Source organism: Myotis yumanensis, unplaced genomic scaffold (assembly GCF_028538775.1).
Source record: "Myotis yumanensis isolate MYYU_CA2020_CCGP unplaced genomic scaffold, mMyoYum1.0.hap1 SCAF_18, whole genome shotgun sequence".
Classification (NCBI taxonomy): Eukaryota; Metazoa; Chordata; class Mammalia; order Chiroptera; family Vespertilionidae; genus Myotis; species Myotis yumanensis.
Genome location: NW_027223769.1, coordinates 5,022,125 through 5,043,242, shown reverse-complemented (window position 1 = coordinate 5,043,242; position 21,118 = coordinate 5,022,125). Strand labels below are relative to the sequence as shown.

General features: G+C 44.5%; 1 protein-coding gene and 1 pseudogene across 1 annotated transcript; both read left to right on the top strand.

Annotated features, from left to right (window-relative positions):
• Positions 1-267: 267 nt before the first annotated feature.
• On the top strand, positions 268-2,645 carry LGALS7B (galectin 7B). Its single transcript, XM_070398509.1, has 4 exons — positions 268-352; positions 761-849; positions 1,607-1,808; positions 2,470-2,645. Exons 1-4 carry the CDS (start codon positions 338-340, stop codon positions 2,581-2,583), a joined length of 420 nt encoding a protein of 139 aa, XP_070254610.1. The 5' UTR covers positions 268-337; the 3' UTR covers positions 2,584-2,645.
• Positions 2,646-4,629: 1,984 nt separating this feature from the next.
• On the top strand, positions 4,630-5,995 carry LOC138997311 (cyclin-dependent kinase inhibitor 3 pseudogene; annotated as a pseudogene).
• The last annotated feature ends 15,123 nt before the right edge of the window (positions 5,996-21,118 follow it).

Below are 21,118 nucleotides of genomic sequence, written 5' to 3'. Positions count from 1 at the left end.
AGGGGTTTCTGCCTAGTTCCCCCACCCTTCCTATTCCTTGACTTCAGAGCCACCTTTCAGCATTCCCCCCCACCCCACCCCCACCCTTCCTAGCCTGGATTTCTCTAGAGTGTTGGGCTATGGCGGCTGGAAAAGGGCCTGGATGGAGGGAAGGATGAGAGGCCCCAGGAAGAGGGTGCTGGGCCACCCTGGCCCCAGGGCCAGGGTCTGTGCCAGGTGTGGGTGGTGGATTTGGAAAGACATGGGGTGAGTCATCAGGCCCAGCCACACCTGCTTTCAACTTAAGGTCCCAGCAGCCATACCTGACACCACCATTGTCTGTCCCACCGTCCCAGCCATGGCAGGGAGCTCTGTGAGTGTTCTAGGGTCTGAGGGTTGGGGGGCCTTGGACCCAAGGTTGCACCAGCCTAGGGGAGGGGCTGGGGCCTGGCTGAAGTCTCCTGTTTCAGAGGAGAAAGTGGGTGGTCGGTCAGCTGTGCTGTGAAGTGGCCGGGGGCTGCCTTTTGGGTGGACTCACCCACCCCCATCCCGATGCTCCCATGTCCCCTTGGCTTCTCTCCCTGAATATTTTTCTGTTAATCCTGAGTGCTTCCCTTAACAACTCTTTGCCTGTGTCTGACTCCCTTTGCTTCCCTCTGTGCCTTTCTCCTCTCTGATTGTGCTGGTCTGGGTCCTGGTGGTTTGCTGACTGGGGTGACCCATCTGTCTCACCGCCTTGGTACCCCGGTTCACTCATCCCCTCCCACTCGGACTCTTGCAGAACGTGCCACACAAGACCTCGTTGCCCGAGGGTGTCAGAGTGGGCACCGTGATGAGAATTCGTGGTGTTGTCCCCGACAAGGCTCGCAGGTGAGACTCCAGTGGGACCCAGTTTCCAGAGGTACAGGGTGGGGGTGCGAGGAGGCCTCAGCCCAGCTGGCTCTGGCTTCTTACAGCCCAGAGGTGAGGGCCCCAGGGCCACCTTTGCCCGCCAGGGTTTGGAATCCCCAGGCCATTTCCAACCTTTTGGAATCTGGCGTTCCCACAAATGTGTCCCCTGATTTTGGAGCCGGGTCCCTAAGAATCTGTGGGTTCCAAGACCACTTCAGGCCTCCTACCTACCTATAGTTCTAGGACCTCCAAACGGAGTCACGAGGAACTCTGGGAGTGTGTCCTGTGATTGGACGCGTCCTGGGCATCCGAGAGCCTAAGCAATCAATTGTATGGCTTCCTGGGACCTAGGGTGCCTGTGACCACTGGGTCCCTGGTAGTCTTCCCAGCCCTCTGGGAACTGGGGGCATCCTGGGAATCACGAGCACCCTGGCCATCAGCACCACGACTCCTTGCCAACTCCCAGGCTCTGTGGGCATGAAGGCAACCCAGGCCACAGCATCACAGTCCTTGCTGGGTGATGTGTGTGCAGCAAGTTGTTTGGCCTGCCTGGCATCTGGGTTCCCTGTACCAGTCCACAGCCCCTCCCTCTGTGGGGTGTGACATACTCGGGTCCCTGTAAACTTGCGTTTGTTCAATGGCGAGTCTTAATTCATTGGCCCTTGGCTTTGGTCTGGGTGCTTCATGGCTCTTGACATCTCCTCCTGGTCGCTCCCCACCCCCTTCCCTTCCCCAGGTTTCACGTGAACCTGCTGTGCAGCGAGGAGGAGGGCGCCGAGGCTGCGCTGCATTTCAACCCCCGGATGGACGAGTCCACAGTGGTCTTCAACACCAAGGAGCGCGGCGGCTGGGGCCAGGAGGAGCGCGGCCACGGTCTTCCCTTTCAGCGTGGGCAGCCCTTCGACGTGCTCCTCATCGCCACGGAAGAGGGTTTCAAGGTGTGTCTCTGCCACAGGGATGGGCACCGGGATCACATCCCTCCTGGGGCTGGGCAAGGCCAGCCAGGCCCTTGGTGGAGGGGGGAGCAAAGGCGTGGACAGAGCTGGGCAGGTGTCCTCAGTCTCTCTCCCTCCCGTGGTGCCCGCTCCTGGCGTCTGCAGGACAGGTGTGTGCAGGGACAAGGGCAAAGCGAGCAAGAATGTAGTGCCCGGAGCGCGGGTGTCCTCCGCAGAGGCTGGCCCGACTTCCACCCCAGACCCCGCTCCCTGCTCATTTGCACCTGAGGTCGGGCCTCCGGGACAGGGGCGGGGATGGGCTGGGAGACAGGGCACAGGCACACGTCCCGGAGGGAGCGGTCGCTGCAGACCCCCCACCGCCCCGCCGCTCGCCACTTTAAATCTGCGCGTCCGGAGCGAGGCAGCGGCCGCCGGGTCCGCGCCAACAACAGGCACTCCAACACCCACAAAGCACTCGGGTGCCAACTGGCCCCTCGTGGCACCCTCGGGACCAGGGGTTGTTGGAAGGAACATCCGCCCACCTCCCGTCCGGGCCCTGGGCCGGCGGGTTCCGCGGTTGCCGAGGTCACCGGGCGCGGGAGGGAGTGGGAAGAAGCCCGCGGTGGCCCGGGCCACCTGAGTGAAGCGCCTTCCGGCCCCGCAGGCGGTGGTGGGCGACGGGGAGATCCACCACTTCCGCTACCGCATCCCGCCGGCGCGCGTGCGGCTGCTGGAGGTGGGCGGGGACGTGCAGCTGGAGTCGGTGAAGGTCTTCTGAGCCGCCGCCGGAGCCTGGAGCTGATGGCAATAAAGTCTTCGCCCCTCATCTGGGCGCCTGCACGGTGTGTGTCAGTGTTTCCTTCCCGAGGGCGGGGAAGCAGTTCAGATGGGAGCCCACGGGCTGGGGGCGCACAGCGACCGCGGGGGAGGCGTGGGCGTGGGCGTGGGCGTGGGCGGGGGCGGGGGCGGGGGAGGGGGCGGGGGCGGGGGAGGGGGCGGGGGGCGGGGGAGGGGGCGGAGGCCTGGGCGGATCCGGGCCGGATCTGCGAGGCAGGTGCCTTCTGATCGCAGTGGAGGGTGCGATCTGCTTGGGGGTTGGCCGGTCTGGCAGCTGCACTTTGCAGAGCAGAAGGTGGGCAGCTGTGACCTGGTGGAGTTTTGAGGGGCTCAAGCCTTCCCTGGTGCCCCCTCTGCGGATCTAAGGGAGCTGTCCCTCTGCAGACGGGAAGGGACTCCACAGGCCTGGTCCGTCGGAGACCCGAGCTCCGGGAGGTGGAGCATGCAGTGTCTCCGGCCCCCTCACCTACCCACTGTCCCCACCTCTCCGTGCTTCCCCGGCCTCAGGTGCCTAGAGACGCTCGGGCGGGGCGGGGCTGGGGAGCGGATGGGGCGTCACCGGCCTCCGGTCTGCCCCTCCCCCCCCAGGCTGACTTGTACCGAGGTGCCCTGCGAGGGGGCGGGACGCGAAGGGCAGGGCTCCTGGGTCCCCGCGGGTTGGCGTGCCCCACGCCCATTCTCTTTCCCCTCGGCTCCCCCAAGCGGTTCTGGACGGGAAGGGGAGCGTGTGCTCAAGGGCCGAAGCCCAGCTCACCGCGCCGGCCAACGGGGTGATGATCTAGCATCAGGGGGTCCTTGGGTCACCACCAAATGGCCTCGGGAGTCGGCTGTGGGTAGCGAGCGTCCTGAGCCTGGCGCCCCCCCCCCCCGCCCCCCGCGCGCGTCTGGCCTGTGCGTGGAGCCCCGCACAGTGGGTCGGGCCGGTGCTCGGAAATGTCCGTTTGTTCATCGGGCTGCAGGGCAGGACCCCGCTCACCCAACAGACCTCTCCCTTCTCTGGTGGCCGCTGCCAGCGTGGCCTCTGGTTTCTTTTTCTTTCTTTCTTTCTTTTTCTTTCTTTCTTTCTTTCTTTCTTTCTTTTTTTCTTTTCTTTCTTTCTTTCTTTCTTTCTTTCTTTCTTTCTTTCTTTCGTCCAGCGTGGCCTCTGGTTTCTTTTTCTTTCTTTCTTTCTTTCTTTCTTTCTTTCTTTCTTTCTTTCTTCCAGCGTGGCCTCTGGTTTCTTTTTCTTTCTTTCTTTCTTTCTTTCTTTCTTTCTTTCTTTCTTTCTTTCTGCCAGCGTGGCCTCTGGTTTCTCTTTCTTTCTTTCTTTCTTTCTTTCTTTCTTTCTTCCTTCCTTCCTTCCTTCCTTCCTTCCTTCCTTCTTGTCTTTCTTTTCTTTCTTTCTTTCTTTCTTTCTTTCTTTCTTTCTTTCTTTCTTTCTTTCTTTCTTTCTTTCTTTCTTCCTTCCTTCCTTCCTTCCTTCCTTCCTTCCTTCCTTCTTTTCTTTCTTTTCTTTCTTTCTTTCTTTCTTTCTTTCTTCCTTCCTTCCTTCCTTCCTTCCTTCCTTCCTTCCTTCTTTCTTTTTTCCTTTTTATTTTTTTTCTTTTTCTTTTTCTTTTTCTTTTTAGCGGAAGCAAAGTTTATTGAGAGAAGCCAGTCCTGGAACAGGTGCAGCTGGGGTTCCAGGAGAGTGAACAGTAGTTCCGTGTCCAGAGCTTCCGGCGTATGTTGCGGTCGGCGTAGCTCGGCCTCCAAGCGAACTAGAGCCGCTCAGTCCAGGTGCAGAGTCCCCCGCGGCCATAAGCCACGTGGGCGGGGCTGGCGCCCCGACCGGGAGCCTCCGGAACCCATTGCGCCCCCGAGGGAGCTCGCAGTCTGGTTTCTGACTCAACCTGAACCCGAGGGCCAGGTGGTGGGGAGACCAGGCCGGGCTGCAGGACTGGACACTTCTTAGAACCCGTTTTTCTGCCCCGTGGGCTGAAGCCACCCCCACCCCCCCACCCCCGCCATGCGGCCCTGGAGAGTACATCCCTGGATGGGCCAAGGAATGAGGTTGTTAACCTAAAAACAAAAAAATTTTAAAAAGGTGAAAACGAAAGGGCAATAAACATTTTAGATCACAGAATGGCAGTTGGGGGCATAGATCTGCTTAGAAACCCAAATGGTGTCCTGATTTTAGGGTGAAGGCAAGGGGTTTTTATGAGAAAAAGGAAAGGAAATACTTAAATGAATAGAAGAAAGAATGTCCATTGGTGCTAGCAAGCTAAGTTACTCTTTAGCTATCCATACATGGTTAGTTACTGATTATAAAGAAAGTCCATAATATCAGGATGTCTGTTTTCCTGTTAGCTTTCCTAATGATTGTTTGTACGACAGTGTTGGTTTGGCCTAGTCCAAAGGTTATCCTGCCCTGTTCAAACATTTCAAAGGTTCAGGGAGTGAGGCCGCAAGGCAGTTCCTCTGCAAGGGCTGCTCTGGCTCCACTGCGGTGGGGGGGGTGGGCGGGGGTGGGGGTGGGGGGCATTGCGGCTCATCAAAATTGAAATATACACAGGGTGGGGAAAAGTAGGTTATTGAAAATGAACAGACTCCAATTTCTATATCAGGCCTACCCCTGTCATGAGTGAATTGTTCTCAGTTTCTTGGTTTATGTACTCTTCCAGGTTGTAAATTTAAAGATATTAGAAGAGATACCCAAAAAGCTACAGAAGAACTAAAGAGTTTTGATACACAAAACATATTTGTTTTCTGCACCAGAGCGTAACTGTGAAAATACAGAGTCCCAAACCTTTTGGACTTCTACCAGCAGCGTGGCATTGTTACTCATCATCCTGTCCCAGATGGAGGGACTCCTGACATAGCCAGCTACTGTGAATAATGGAGGAGCTTCCAATCTCTCTTAAAGAGAATTTAAAAAACCATAAGGCCCGACCCATATGGCTCACTGGACTGAGCATCACCCCATGCACCAAGAGGTCACTGGTTGGCTTCCTGGAGAGGGCACATGCCTCCCCACAGTAAGGGACGTGCAGCAATGTCTCTCTTTCCTCTATGTTCCCACCTCTCTCTTCCTCTCCCTTCCCCCCTCTCTCTCTCAAAAAATTTTTAAAAATAACCAAAAAACCACTATGGAGGAGTTGGGAGATCTTGTCTTTAGCCACTTGTCTCATACTATATCTGTCTGACACAGTATCTCCACAGCAAGCCATAGACAGCCCATGACGATCTGGAGCAATACAGACCATAATCAATATAATTATCTTCATGAGTTCCAGGACAAGCTCGCTGCACATCTATCATCACGAGAGTCACTATCAATCAATGTCTGTATTGAGATTTTTTTAAAAAAGAATTTTGAATTAACTCAAATTTGAGTTGCCTAACACACTTTACTAACTTGTTATCAACTTGATTGTAAATGCATATGTGAAGTGCCCAGCCGTAGTGGATCAGTTGGTTGAGCATTGTCCTGTGCACCGAAAGGTTGCCAGTTCGATTCCCAGTCAGGGCACATACCCAGGTTGCTGTCTGATCCCTAGTCTGGGCATGTACAAAGACAACTGATTTATGTTTCTCTCTCACATTGATATTTCTCCCGCCCCCCCGCCCCCCCTTGCCCCCCGCACCTCTCTCTAAGCATGTCTTCAGGTGAGGATTTAAAAGAAAGTGTATGTGAAGATATTCCTAAAGCTTTTATTGACAAAATAAAAAAAAAAAAAGGCTCCATTTCTGGGTCACCTCTTCCAGTGGAAAACCTGACGGTCTGAAATCCCCTGGTCCTCCAGGATTTGTTGCTGAATAACTTAGTTTTTACTTTTTTTATTTGTCAACTATTATAAATATATTTTTAATTTTTGTAAAGCAGTTTGTACATATGATACAAATTTCAAAAGTATGCAGCGTAGAGTTCAGTTATTGGCACAACTGATAAAAGTGGTTGCGGTCCTCGGATTTGCTGGTGATGATTCATCCTATCGATTTCCTGATTTTCACCATTGCCTTACAGTGGACACGAGGGAGAATGTTCTTATTTGTAAAAAATACACTATAAAGCCTTTGAAGATGATCAGAAAGCCTATTCACCTTATTCTCAATGGATGTAGGGGGTAAATGTGGGTTTTTGTTAATCCTCACTGGAGGATATTTTTTCCATTGATTTTGAAAAAGAGAGAGAGAGAGAGAGAGAGAGAGAGAGAAATGTTGATTGGTTGCCTCCTGCATGCGCCTCCACCCATGAAGGGGATTGAACCTGCAACCCAGGCAAGTGCTCCTGACAGGAACCGAACCCGAGGCCCTCAGTGCGCAGGCCAACACTCTAACCACTGACCCCCTGAGCCACACTGACCAGGATAGGGAAAAAAATGTTTGTGCTACAATTACAGCATTTTTATTTCAAAATAAATTTTAAAATAATATTATATATATGCAAAAGAAAGTCCTCCTTTATGAAAGTAAACTACTGTTACCTATGTCTTCATTTCTTATGTATCTTTCAAAAAATCTTCTGTAAACACACGCATATGCAGTTTCTTTGCCCTCATTGCATAAGTGGTAGCATCCCCCACCCACTGACCTCATTTATGTCACTTAGCAAATATGTGTCTGACTTCAATCACTTTGCTGGCTGCCCAATGTTCCATCGCAAGGAGGACCAGCACGAATGTGGTGCTGTCACCGCATCTACTACAACCAAACTATGCTTCCGTGAGTGTCCTGGGACCTACGTCAGCCTATAGCTTTTACCCTTTTTATAACCTCCTTTCTGATTATAAGATGTATGTATGCTTATTCAGAATTTTGAATAACAAAATTAAAATCAGCCCCAATTTCACGATCCAGGTAATAGTCACTCTTAGTATGTGTGTGTTTCCTTCTAGCCCTTTTTTTCTATAATAGTTCATATACACTATACATTTGGGGGGAAACTGAAATATATACAAGATGGGGGAAAAGTAGGTTTACAGTTGTTTGTATAGAAAATAATTCAATAATTAATAAAAATAATACAAGAATAAACTCAGATTTGCATATTCAGAACTGTAAACCTACTTTTACCCCACCCTGTATATGTTTTGCAAATATATATGTGCAAATATGTACAACTACATTTCCATATATGAATACATACATATATATATCAATAGCTAACATTCCTTGAGTCCTACTATGTTAGCCACTGTGCTAATCATTCTTTCAATCCTTAACATGATCCTCTGAGGTAGATATTCTTATTATTCCTATTTTGTAGAGGAGGCATCTGATGCACAAGATTAAGGAGCCTATTCAGGGTTACACATCACATAAATGGTGGAGCAGGGACCAGAACCTGGTGAATGTGATCCAGAGCTTAGGGTCTAAACCCCTAGGAAATCGAGGGGTGTTTGTTTGTTTTTAATTGATTTTTAGAAAGGGAGGAAAGGGGAGGGAGAGAAACACTGATATGAGAGATATACATGGGTCAGTTGCCTCCCATACATGCTCCAATGGGGACGAACCTGCAATCCAGGCATGTGCCCTGATGGGGAATCGCACCCACAACCTTGCAGTGCAGGGAGGACACTCCAACAAACTGACCACACCGGCCAGGGCTGTTTTGGTTTCTTTCTTTTTTTAAAATTTATCTTTATGATTTCAGAGAGGAAGGAAGAGGGAGAGAGATAGAAACATCAATGATGAGAGAGAATCATTGATAAGCTGCCTCCTGCACACCCCCTACTAGGGATTGAGCCCACAACCCAGGCATGTGCCCTTGACCAGAATCGAACCCGTGACTCTTCAGTCCGCAGGCCAACGCTCTATCCACTGAGCCAAACTGGCTAGGGCTGGTTTCTTAATATGAACTTCACTGAGGTATAATATACATATAATAAATTCCACCCTTTACAGTCCATGAATTTTGATAAATGCACACGGTGTGTGCCCAGCATCACTGTCAGGGAGAGGACATTTCCATCAGCCCTGCCTACCCATGCCCTGCGCACCTGGCAGCCGCTGACCTGCTCTCTGTCACCATGAAGCAGTTTTTCCTGCTCTCAATTTTTGTGTAAAACTAGGGTCCATGCTCTTTTCTGTCTGGTTCCTTTCTTTCAACAGAATGTTTTTGAGGTTCCTTCATGGTTTGCATGTATGTAAGTCATTCCTTTCTGTCTGAGTAGTAACCCATCCGATGGCCACACCACCATTGGTTTATCTAGTCACCTGTTGGTGGGCATATGAGTTGTTGCCAGAGTTTGGTGACTATGAATTAAGACGGTATGAACAAGTCGTTGTGGGGACGTATGTTTTGGGTAAATTCCCAGGAGCTGAGTTGCTGGGTCATGTGGTCAGTGTGTGCTTAACTTTATAAGAAACTGCCCAACTGTTCCCCAGTGTGGTGAAACCATTCTGCATTTGCACCTCAATGTATGAAAGTTACATCACACCCTCACCAATTGATAGATATATGAATACATACATATATATTGTCAGATGTCTGCTTGTTTGTTCACTTCAACTGTAGCCATTCTAGTGGATGTGAATTGTCATCTCAGTGTGGTTTTAATTTGCATTTTTCTGTAAGTGCTGATGCTTACTGGCCATTTGCACATTCTCTTTGTAAAATGTCTGTTCAAATTGTTTGCCAGTTTTTATTGGACTGTTAATTGTCTTCTTTTTAAAGAATATTTTTTGTTGATTTCAGAGAGGAAGAAAGAGGGTGAATTAGAAACATCAATGATGAGAGAGAATCATTGATCAGCTGCTCCTGTATGCCTCATACTCGGGATCAAGTCCGCAACCCGGACATGTGTCCTGACTGGGAATCAAACTGTGACCTCACTGAGTCACACCAGCCAGGCTAGTTGTCTTCTTATTGGGCTAGGAGTTCTTTCTTTTTCTTTCTTTCTTTAACTTACAGATTTACAAACTTGCTGTTATAAACACATTTATTTATATAAATCTTTATTGTTGAAAGTATTACATATGTCTCGTTTTCCCTCCATTGACCCCCTCCAGCCCTTCCCCATCCCCCGCCCCAGGCCTTTACCACCCTGTGTCCATGGCTTATACATACATTCATACAAGTTCTTTGGTTGAGCACCTCTCACCCACTCACCCTCCCCCACCTTCCCTCTGAGATTCCACACTCTGTTCCATGCTTCCATGTCTCTGGATCCACTCCATTCAGCAGTTCATTTTGTTACTTAGACTCCACATGTGAGTGTAATCAAGTGATATTTGCTTTTCTCTGAGTGACTCATTTCACTCAGCATGATACTCTCCAGGTCCCTCCATGCTGTCTCAAAGGCTGAGATTCTTCTTTTTTACAGCTGCATAGTATTCCATTGTGTAGATGTACCACAGCTTTTTTATCCACTCATCTACTGATGGGCACTTGGGCTGTTTCCAGATCTTAGCTATTGTAAATTGTGCTGCTAAGAACATAGGGGTGCATACATTCTTCCTGATTGTTGCTTCAGGTTTCTTCGGGTATATTCCTAGAAGTGGGATCACTGGGTCAAATGGCAGTCCCATATTTATTTATATTTTTAATATATATATATTTTTATTGGATTCAGAGAAGAAAGGAGAGGGAGATAGAAACATCAATGATGAGAGAGAATCATTGAATGGCTGCCTCCTGCACACCCCTCCCTGGGAACCGAGCCCACAACCCAGGCATATGCCTTCGACTGGAATCAAACCTGGGACCCTTCAGTTCACAGGCTGACACTCTATCCACTGAGCCAAACCAGCCAGGGTGGCAGTCCCATATTTAAATTTTGAGGAAACTCCATACTGTTTTCCATAATGGTTGCACCAGTCTGCATTCCCACCAGCAGTGTACTAGGATTCTCTTTTCTCCACATCCTCATCAGCACTTTGCATTTGTTGATTTGTTGATGGTAGCCATTCTGACAGGTGTGTGGTGATATCTCATTGTTGTTTTAATTTGCATCTCACTGATGATCAGTGACTTTGAGCGTTTTTTCATATGTCTCTTGGCCATCTGTATGTCCACTTTGGAGAAGTGTCTATTTAGGTCTTTTGCCCATTTTTTTTATTGTATTGTTTGTCTTCCTTTTGTTAAGTTGTATGAGTTCCTTATATATTTTGGATATTAACCCTTTATCACATGTATCATTGCCAAATATGTTCTCCCATACAGTGGGCTTCCTTTTAGTTTTGTTGATGGTTTCTTTTGCTGTGCAGAAGCTTTTTAGTTTGATGTAGTTCATTGTTGTTGTTTTTTTCTTAGTTTCCTTTGCCCTTGACAGTGGTCGGCAAACTGCAGCTTGCGAGCCACATGCGGCTCTTTGGCCCCTTGAGTGTGGCTCCTCCTAAGCCTTAGGAGTACCCTAATTAAGTTAATAACAATGTACCTACCTATATAGTTTAAGTTTAAAAAATTTGGCTCTCAAAAGAAATTTCAATCGTTGTACTGTTGATATTTGGCTCTGTTGACTAATGAGTTTGCCGACCACTGCCCTAGGAGATGTATCTGTAAACATATTGGTACAAGAGATGTCTGATTTTGCTGCCAATGGTTTCTTCTAGAGTTTTTATGGTTTCACAACTTACATTTAAGTCTGTTATCCATTTTGAGTTTATTCTCATGTATGGTGTAAGTTGGTGGTCTAGTCTCCTTTTTTTTTTTTTTTTTACATGTATCTGTCCAATTTTCCCAACACCATTTATTGAAGAGACTCTCCTGACTCCATTATATGTTCTTGCCTCCTTTGTCAAATACTAATTGAGTGTAATGGCTTGGGTTGATTTCTGGGTTCTCTGTTATGTTCCATTGATCTAGTATATGCTTGTTCTTGCGTCAGTACCAGGCTGTTTTAATTTTGGTGACTTTGTAGTATAACTTCATATCTGGTATTGTGATTCCTCCAACTTCGTTCTTTCTCAAGATTGCTGAGGCTATTTGGGGTCTTTTTTTGGTTCCATATAAATCTGTGGAGTATTTGTTCTAGATCTGTGAAATATGCTGTAGATATTTTAATAGGGATTGCATTGAATCTGCAGATTTCCTTAGGTAATATGGACATTTTAATTATGTAAATTCTATCAATCCATGAACACAATATATTCTTCCACTTGCTTATATCTTCCTCTATCTCTTTTTTTCAATGTCCTATAGTTTTCTAAGTACAAGTCTTTTGCCTCCTTGCTTAAGCTTAAATATCTTAAATTTTTGTTGCAATAGTAAATGGGACTGTGAGTTTAGTTTCTCATTCTGAGAATTCATTGTTGGTGTGTAAAAAAGCCATTGATTTTTGGGTGTTGAATTTGTATCCTGCTACATTGCCAAATTAATTTATTAAATCTTGTCATTTTTTTGGTGGAGTCATTAGGGTTTTCTTTCTTTCTTTAAAAAATATATTTTATTGATTTTTTACAGAGAGGAAGGGAGAGGGATAGAGAGTTAGAAACATTGATGAGAGAGAAACATCGATCAGCTGCTTCCTGCACACCCCCTACTGGGGATGTGCCCACAACCCAGGTACATGCCCTTGACCAGAATCGAACCTGGGACCCTTCAGGCCGACACTCTATCCCAGTGATGGCGAACCTATGACACGCGTGTCAGAGGTGACACGCGAACTCATTTTTTTGGTTGATTTTTCTTTGTTAAATGGCATTTAAATATATAAAATATCAAAAATATAAATCTTTGTCTTACTATGGTTGCAAATATCAAAAAATTTCTATATGTGACATGGCACCAGAGTTAAGTTAGGGTTTTTCAAAATGCTGACACACCGAGCTCAAAAGTTTCGCCATCACTGCTCTATCCACTGAGCCAAACCAGTTAGGGCTCATTAGGGTTTTCTATGTACTTCCTCCTTTCCAATTTGAATGCCTTTTATTTCTTCTTCTTGTCTGATTGCTGTGGCTACAACTTCAAGTACTATGTTGAAAAAGAGTGGTGAAAGTGGACATCGCTTCTTGTTCCTGTTCTTAGGGGAAATGGTTTTAGTTTTTGCCCATTGAGTATGATGTTCAATGTAAGTTTGTCATATATGGCCCTTATCGTGTTGAGATATGCTCCCTCTATTCCCACTTTTCTGAGAATTTTTATAAAAAATGGGTGTTGGATTTTGTTTAATGCTTTTTCTGCGTCTATTCATGTGATCATGTGATTTTTGTCTTTTAATTTGTTTATGTGATGTATCACATTTATTGACTTGCAAATATTGTACCATCCTTGCATCCCTGAAATAAATCCCACTTGGTTATGGTGTATGATCTTTTTATTATATTGCTGGATCCAATTTCCTAATATTTTGTTGAGGATTTTAGCATCTATGTTCATCAGGAATATTGGCCTATAATTCTCTTTCTTTGTAGTGTCTTTATCTGGTTTTGGAATTAGGATAATGCTGGTCTCATAAGAGAGCTTGGAAGTGTTCCTTCCTCTTGGATTTTTTGGATTAGTTTGAGGAGTATAGGTGTTAGTTCTGCATTGAATGTTTGTTATTACTCCTCTGTGAAGCCATCCAGACCTGGGCTTTTGTTTCCTGGAAGTTTTTTTTTATTATTACTGCTTCAATTTTATCAGTTGTTACTGGCCTATTCAGTTTTCCTGATTCTTCCTGGTTCTGCTTTGGGAGTGTATTTTTCTAGGAATTTTTCCTCTTCATCCATATTGTCCACCTTGTTGGCATGTAGTTGTTTGTAGTATTTTCTTTTTTTTTTTTATTTTATTGATTTTTTACAGTGAAGAAGGGAGAGGGATAGAGAGTTAGAAATATCGATGAGAGAGATCGATCAGCTGCCTCCCGCACACCCCCCACCGGAGATGTGCCCGCAACCAGGGTACATGCCCTTGACCAGAATCGAACCCAGGACCCCTGAGTCCGCAGGCCGACGCTCTATCCACTAAGCCAAACCGGTTCGGCTTTTTTCTTACAATCCTTTATATTTCTGTGGTGTAAATTGCTACTTCACCACTTTTGTTTCTAATTTTATTTGTTTGAGTCCTCTCTCTTTGTTTTGTTTCTTGATGAGTCTGGCTAATGGTTCATCAATCTTATTTATCTTTTCAAAGAACCAGCTCTTGGTTTTATTAATTTTTATTTTTTTTAGTTTCCATGTCATTTATTTCTGCCCAATCTTTATTATTTCCTTCCTTCTACTTACTCTGGGCTTTTCTTTTTTTCTTCTTTTTTAAAATAAGTCTTTTATAAATTTAAAATATTTTTATTGACCTTTTATTATTTTTTGGTATTTCATTATATTATTTTAAAATATATATATTTTTTAATTTCAAGAAAAACAATCTTAAATATAATAATGTTACATGCAATAAACATTAATATCTCAAGAAAAACTATTTTAAATATGATAATGTTACATGCAATAAGCACCAATTATTCAAGACAAATGATCTAATCTATCTATTTATATATAAAAAGAGCCAGGGTCCTGTAATGTCAAAAATGACCAAATGGACAACCAAACACTGGAGGTCAGTCCTGCAGTCAGTGCTGGATCACCGTGGAGACCCAGCACTGATTGCCGCCAGTGCAGGTGCAGCGACCAAGCACTGACTGCCGAGGGGGCTGCAGATCAGGCCCAGAGAGAGGCCTGGACAGAGCAGCAGGGTCTGATCCACAGCCTCTGTGGCAGCTATTGATCAGCCCTTGCCTTTCTTTCTCTCTGGGCCTCACCAGCAGCCCTGACTCTCTGATCAGGCCCAGAGATAGGCCTAGAGATGCTGACTGGCATAGAAACTGACCAATCAGAACCAAATCCGGGTGAACTACGAGGAGCCAATGGCTGCCTAGGAGGCAGAGCTTTTGACGCTGACTGGCGTAGAAACCGACCAATGAGAACCAAATCTGGGTGAACTGCGAGGAGCCAATGGCTGCATAGGAGGCGGAGCTTTTGATTCTGACTGGCAAAGAAACTGACCAATCAGAACCAAATCGGGGTGAACTGCAAAAGCAGAACCTAAGGTGGGAGCTGAGGAGGGTTTTTTTTTTCTTTAATTTCTTCATTGGTTAAGGTATTACAAATGTGTCCTTATCTCCCCATTAACCCCCAACCTCCCCCCCCACTCATGCTCTCACCCCCCTGTTGTCTGTGTCCATTGGTTTGGCTTATATGCATGCATACAAGTCCTTTAGTTGATCTCTTCCCCTTACCCCCACCCTCCCCTACTTTCCCTCTGGGGATTGATTGTCTGATAGCTGTTTCTCTGTCTTTGGATCTGTCCCTGTTCATCAGTCTATGTTGTTCTCTATATTCCACAAATGAGTGAGATCATGTGGCATTTATCTTTCTCTGACTGGCTTATTTCACTTAGCATAATGCTCTCCAGTTCCATCCATGCTATTGCAAATGGCAAGAGTTCCTTCTTTTTTACCGCAGAGTAGTATTCCATTGTATAGATGTACCACAGTTTTCTAATCCACTTATCTGCTGATGGGCACTTAGCTCTTTCCAAATCTTAGCTATTGTAAATTGTGCTGCTATGAACATAGGGGTGCATATATCCTTTCTGATTGGTGTTTCTGGCTTCTTGGGATATATTCCTAGAAGTGGGATCACTGGGTCAAATGGGAGTTCCATTTTTAGTTTTTGGAGGAAACTCCATACTGTTCTCCACAGTGACTGCACCATTGTGCATTCCCACCAGCAGTGCAGAAGGGTTCCTTTTTCTCCACATCCTCTCCAACACTTGTTGTTTGTTGATTTGTTGATGATAGCCAGTCTGACAGGTGTGAGGTGATACCGCATTGTCGTTTTGATTTGCATCTCTCATATAATTAGTGACTTTGAGCATGTTTTCATGTCTCTTGGCTTTCTGAATGTCCTCTTTCGAAAAGTGTCTATTTAGGTCCTTTGCCCATTTTTTGATTGGATTGTTTATCTTCCTATTGTTAAGTTGCATGAGTTCCCTGTAAAAGTTGGAGATTAAACCCTTATCGGTGATATCATTGGCAAATATGTTCTCCCATGCAATGGCCTTCTTGTTGTTTTGTTGATGGTTTCCTTTGCTGTGCAAAAGCTTTTTATTTTGATGTAGTCCCATTTGTTTCTTTTCTCTTTAGTTTCCATTGCCCTAGGAGCTGTATCAGAGGAGAAATTCCTTCGGCATATGTTTGCGATTTCGCTGCCTGTGGATTCTTCTAGTATTTTTATGGTTTCCCATCTTACGTTTAAGTCTTTTATCCATTTTGAGTTTATTTTTGTGTATGGTGTGAGTTGGTGGTCTAGTTTCATCTTTTTGCATGTATCTGTCCAATTTTCCCAGCACCATTTATTGAAGAAACTGTCTTGACTCCATTGTATGCTCTTGCCTCCTTTGTCAAATATTAATTGGGCATAGTGGTTTGGGTCGATTTCTGGGTTCTCTATTTTATTCCATTGATCTATATGTCTGTTCTTGTGCCAGTACCAAGCTGTTTTAAGAACAGTGGCTTTGTAATACAGCTTGATATCTGGTATTCAGATCCCACTTACTTTGTTCTTCTTTCTCAGGATTGCTGCAGCTATTCGAGATCTTTTTTTATTCCAGATGAATTTTTGGAACGTTTGTTCTAGATCTGTGAAATATGCCGTTGGTAATTTAATGGGGATTGCATTGAATCTATAGATTGCTTTGGGTAGTATGGACATTTTTATTATGTTGATTCTACCAATCCATGAACATGGTATGTTCTTCCATCTGTTTAAGTCTTCCTCTACCTCTTTTTTCAGTGTCCTGTAGTTTTTCGCATATAAGTCTTTTACCTCCTTAGTTAAGTTTATTCCTAGGTATCTTAATTTTTTTGGTGTGATGGTAAATGGGATTGCTTTTTTAGTCTCACTTTCTGTAAGTTCACTATTGGTGTAAAGAAATGCCATAGATTTCTTAGCATTAATTTTGTATCCTGCTACATTGCCGAATTCATTTATTAAGTCTAATAATTTTTTGATGGAGTCTTTAGGGTTCTCTATGTACAGTATCATGTCATCTGCAAATAAGGACAGTTTTTCTTCTTTTCCAATCTAGATGCCTTTTATTTCTTCTTGTCTGATTGCAACGGCTAGTACTTCCAGTAGTATGTTGAACTGGAGTGGTGAGAGGGGGCACCCCTGTCTTGTTCCTGTTCTTAAGGGAAATGGTTTTAGTTTTTGCCCATTGATTATGATGTTGGCTGTGGGTTTGTCATATATGGCTTTTATTATGTTGAGGTATGATCCTTCTATTCCTACCTTGCTGAGAGTTTTTATAAAGAAAGGGTGTTGGATTTTGTCAAATGCTTTTCTGCATCAATTGATATGACTATATGGTTTTTATCTCTCAATTTGTTTATGTGATGTATTTATGTTTATTGATTTGCGGATATTGTACCATCCTTGCATCCCTGGGATAAAACCTACTTGGTCATGGTGTATGATTTTTCTGATGTACTGCTGGATCCGATTTGCTAGGATTTTGTTGAGGATTTTGGCATCTATGTTAATAAGGGATATTGGCCTGTAATTCTCTTTCATTGTGTTGTCTTTATCTGGTTTTGGAATTAGGGTGATGCTGGCTTCACAGAATGAGCTTAGAAGTGTTCCTTTCTCTTGAATTTTTTGGAATAGTCTGAGGAGGATAGGTTTTAGTTCTTCCTTGAATGTTTGGTAAAACTCCCCTGTGAAGCCGTCTGGCCCCGGGCTTTTGTTTGCTGGAAGCTTTTTGATGACTGCTTCGATTTCTTCCATAGTTATTGGCCTATTGAGATTTTTAGATTCTTCCTGATTAAGTTTTGGAAGGTTGTATTTTTCTAGGAATATGTCCATTTCCTCCAGGTTGTCTAGTTTGTTGGAGTAGTGTTGTTCATAGTATTTTTTAACAATCTTTTGTATTTCTGTGGGGTCTGTTGTTATTTCTCCTATTTCATTTCTGATTTTGTTTATTTGGGTCCTTTCTCTTTGTTTCTTAGTGAGCCTGGCTAGAGGTTTGTCAATCTTGTTTATCCTTTCAAAGAACCAGCTCTTGGTTTTGTTTGAGGAGGGGTTTTAAGGGCAACAGCTGTTTGGTGTAAGGTGTAAGAAAGTGGTTCAATTTTTTAATGATGGGTTTGGCAGTATAGTGCATATGGCTGGCTATCAGTCCAGATATAGGGATTATGTATTTTTGTCTGCCAAGAGCATCTCCTCCTGTTGAAAAGGCTCCCCCCCCCCCCGCCATTAAGCAATCCTATCCTATATAATCTATCTATACTAATAAAAGGGTAATATGCTAATTAGACCGGGTCAACCAGCCATCTTCTGGACGTCCGACTTCCTTCTGGACAAAGCCATGGTGATGGGGGCCAAGGCAGAGGCAATTAGGGGTGATCAGGCTAGCAGGGGGTTAAGGGCAATCAGGCCAGCAAGGGAGAGCAGTTGGGGGTGAGATCAGGCTGGCAGGGGAGGGCCATTGGGGGCAAGATCAGGCCGGCAGGGGAGGGCAGTTAGAGGTGATCAGACAGACAGAGGCAGTTAGGGATGATCAGGTCAGCAGGGGAGAGCAGTTAGGGGTGAGATCAGGCCGTCAGGGGAGGTCAGTTGGGGACAAGATCAGGGCTTTAGGGGAGGGCAGTTGGGGGAGAGATCAGACTGGCAGGGGAGGGCAGTTAGAGACGATCAGGCAGGGAAGAGCAGTGAGGGGCAATCAGGCAGGCAGGCAGAGGCAATTAGGGGCAATCAGTAAGGCAGGCAGGAGCCAGCAGTCCGAGATTGCGAGAGGGATGTCCAACTAAACCGGTAGTTGGACATCACCCAAGGGGTCCCCGATTGGAGAGGGTGCAGGCTGGGCTGAGGGAACCACTCCATGCATGAATTTCATGCACCAGGCCACTAGTACATAATAATATTACATGCAATAAATATTAATATTTCAAGAATAAAAGGATTTTAAGTATAATAATATTACCAAAACCATACTAACGTAGTATGATATCATAAAGTTGTAGGAAATATTAAAAATCTGCAAGTAACAGGATTGTTCTATTATACTCTAGAATATTTCCCCCCTCTGGCTCTATTTTTGTTCATCAGTTTGTGTTGTTCATTATATTTCACAAATGAGTGAGATCATATGATATTTCTCTTTCTCTGACTGGCTTATTTCGCTTACATGATGGTCTCCAGGTCCATCGATACTGTTGCAAATGTTAAGAGTTCCTTCTTTTTCACTGCAGTATAGTATTCCATTGTGTAAATGTACCACAGTTTTCTAATCCACTTGTCTGCTGATGGGCACTTAGGCTCTTTCCAAATCTTAGCTATGGTGAATTGAGCTACTATGAACATTGGGGTGCATATATCCTTTCTGATTGGTGTTTCTGGCTTCTTGGGATATATTCCTAGAAGTGGGATCACTGGGTCAAATGGGAGTTCCATTTTTAGTTTTTTGAGAAAACTCCATACTGTTCTCCACAGTGACTGCACCAGCAGTGCAAAAGGGTTCCTTTTTCTCCACATCCTCTCCAACACTTGTTGTTTGTTGATTTGTTGATGATAGCCATTCTGGCAGGTGTGAGATGGTACCTCATTGTTGTTTTGATTTGCATCTCTCAGATGATTAGTGACTTTGAGCATGTTTTCATACATCTTTTGGCCTTCTTTATGTTCTCTTATGAAAAGTGTCTATTTAGGTCTTTTGCCCATTTTTTGATTGGATTGTTTATCTTCCTTTTGTTAAGTAGTATGAGTTCCCTATAAATGTTGGAGATTAAATCCTTATTGGAGATAACATTGGCAAATATGTTCTCCCATGCAGTAGACTTTCTTGTTGTTTTGTTGATGGTTTCTTTTGCTGTGCAGAAGCTTTTTATTTTGATGTAGTCCCATTTGTTTATTTTCTCCTTAGTTTCCATTGCCCTAGGAGCTGTATCAGTAAAGATATTGCTTCAACATATGTCTGCTATTTTGCTGCCAATGGATTCTTCTAAATTTTTATGGTTTCCCATCTTATGTTTAAGTCTTTTATCCATTTTGAGTTTATTTTTGTGTATGGTGTAAGTTGGTGGTCTAGTTTCATTTTTTTGCATGTATCTGTCCAATTTTGCCAATACCATTTATTGAAAAGACTATCTTGACTCCATTGTATGCTGTTGCCTCCTTTGTCAAATATTGAGCATAATGTCTTGGGTTGATTTCTGGGTTCTCTGTTTGGTTCCATTGGTCTATAAGTCTGTTCTTGTGGCAATACCAGGCAGTTTTGAGAACAGTGGCTTTGTAATATAGCTTGATATCTGGTATTGTGATCCCTCCAACTTTGTTCTTCTTTCTTCTTTGCTGCAGCTATTCGGGGACTTTTTAAAAAATTAAATCCTTATTGTTCAGAATATTACAGTTGTTCCTCCCTCCCCCCCCCCATAGCTCCCCTCCACCCGGTTCCCACTCCACCCTCTGCCCTTACCCCCCGCCCCGCACTGTCCTCATCCATAGGTGTACGATTTTTTCCAGTCACTTCCCGCACCCCCCCACACACCCCTTTCCCCCCGAGAATTGTCAGTCCACTCCCTTTCTATGCCCCTGATTCTATTCTATTCACCAGTTTGTTCTGTTCATCAGATTATTTATTCACTTGATTTTTAGATTCACTTGTTGATAGATGTGTATTTGTTGTTCATAATTTTTATCTTTACCTTTTTCTTCTTCTTCCTTTTCTTAAAGAATACCTTTCAGCATTTCATATAATACTGGTTTGGTGGTGATGAACTCCTTTAGCTTTTTCTTATCTGTGAAGCTCTTTATCTGACCTTCAATTCTGAATGATAGCTTTGCTGGATAAAGTAATCTTGGTTGTAGGTACTTGCTATTTATCACTTTGAATATTTCTTGTCACTCCCTTCTGGCCTGCATAGTTTCTATTGAGAAATCAGCTGACAGTTATATGGGTACTCTCTTGTAGGTAACTAACTGTTTTTCTCTTGCTGCTTTTAAGATTCTCTCTTTGTCTTTTGCTCTTGGCATTTTAATTATGATGTGTCTTGGTGTGGTCCTCCTTAGATTCCTTTTGTTTGGGGTTCTCTGCGCTTCCTGAACTTGTAAGTCTATTTCTTTCACCAGGTAGGGGAAGTTTTCTGTCATTATTTCTTTAAATAGGTTTTTAATATCCTGCTCTCTCTCTTCTTCTGGCACCCCCATAATTCGGATGTTGATACGCTTGAAGTTGTCCCAGAGGCTCCTTACACTATCTTCATATTTTTGGATTCTTTTTTCTTTTTGTTTTTCCGGTTGGGTGTTTTTTGCTTCTTCGCATTTCAAATCTTTGACTTGATTCTTGCGATCCTCTAGTCTGCTGTTGGATCTCTGTATAATATTCTTTATTTCAGTCAGTGTATGCTTAATTTCTAGTTGGTCATTTTTCATATCCTCAAGGGTCTCACTAGATTTATCGAGGATCTCACTAAATTTATCGGCAGTTTCTAGAAAATTCTTGAAAACCCTTATAACCGTGGTTTTGAACTCTATATCCAGTAGTTTGCTTTCCTCCATTTCTGTCATTTGTGATCTGTTTCTTTGTCTCCGCATTTTTTATC

What these genes read in the sequence shown, in the direction of transcription:
- LGALS7B (XM_070398509.1), top strand. An exon ending in GTCCCCGACAAGGCTCGCAG is followed by an intron (nt 850 to 1,606) that starts GTGAGACTCCAG and finishes TCCCTTCCCCAG; the next exon opens with GTTTCACGTGAACCTGCTGT. An exon ending in CCACGGAAGAGGGTTTCAAG is followed by an intron (nt 1,809 to 2,469) that starts GTGTGTCTCTGC and finishes CCGGCCCCGCAG; the next exon opens with GCGGTGGTGGGCGACGGGGA.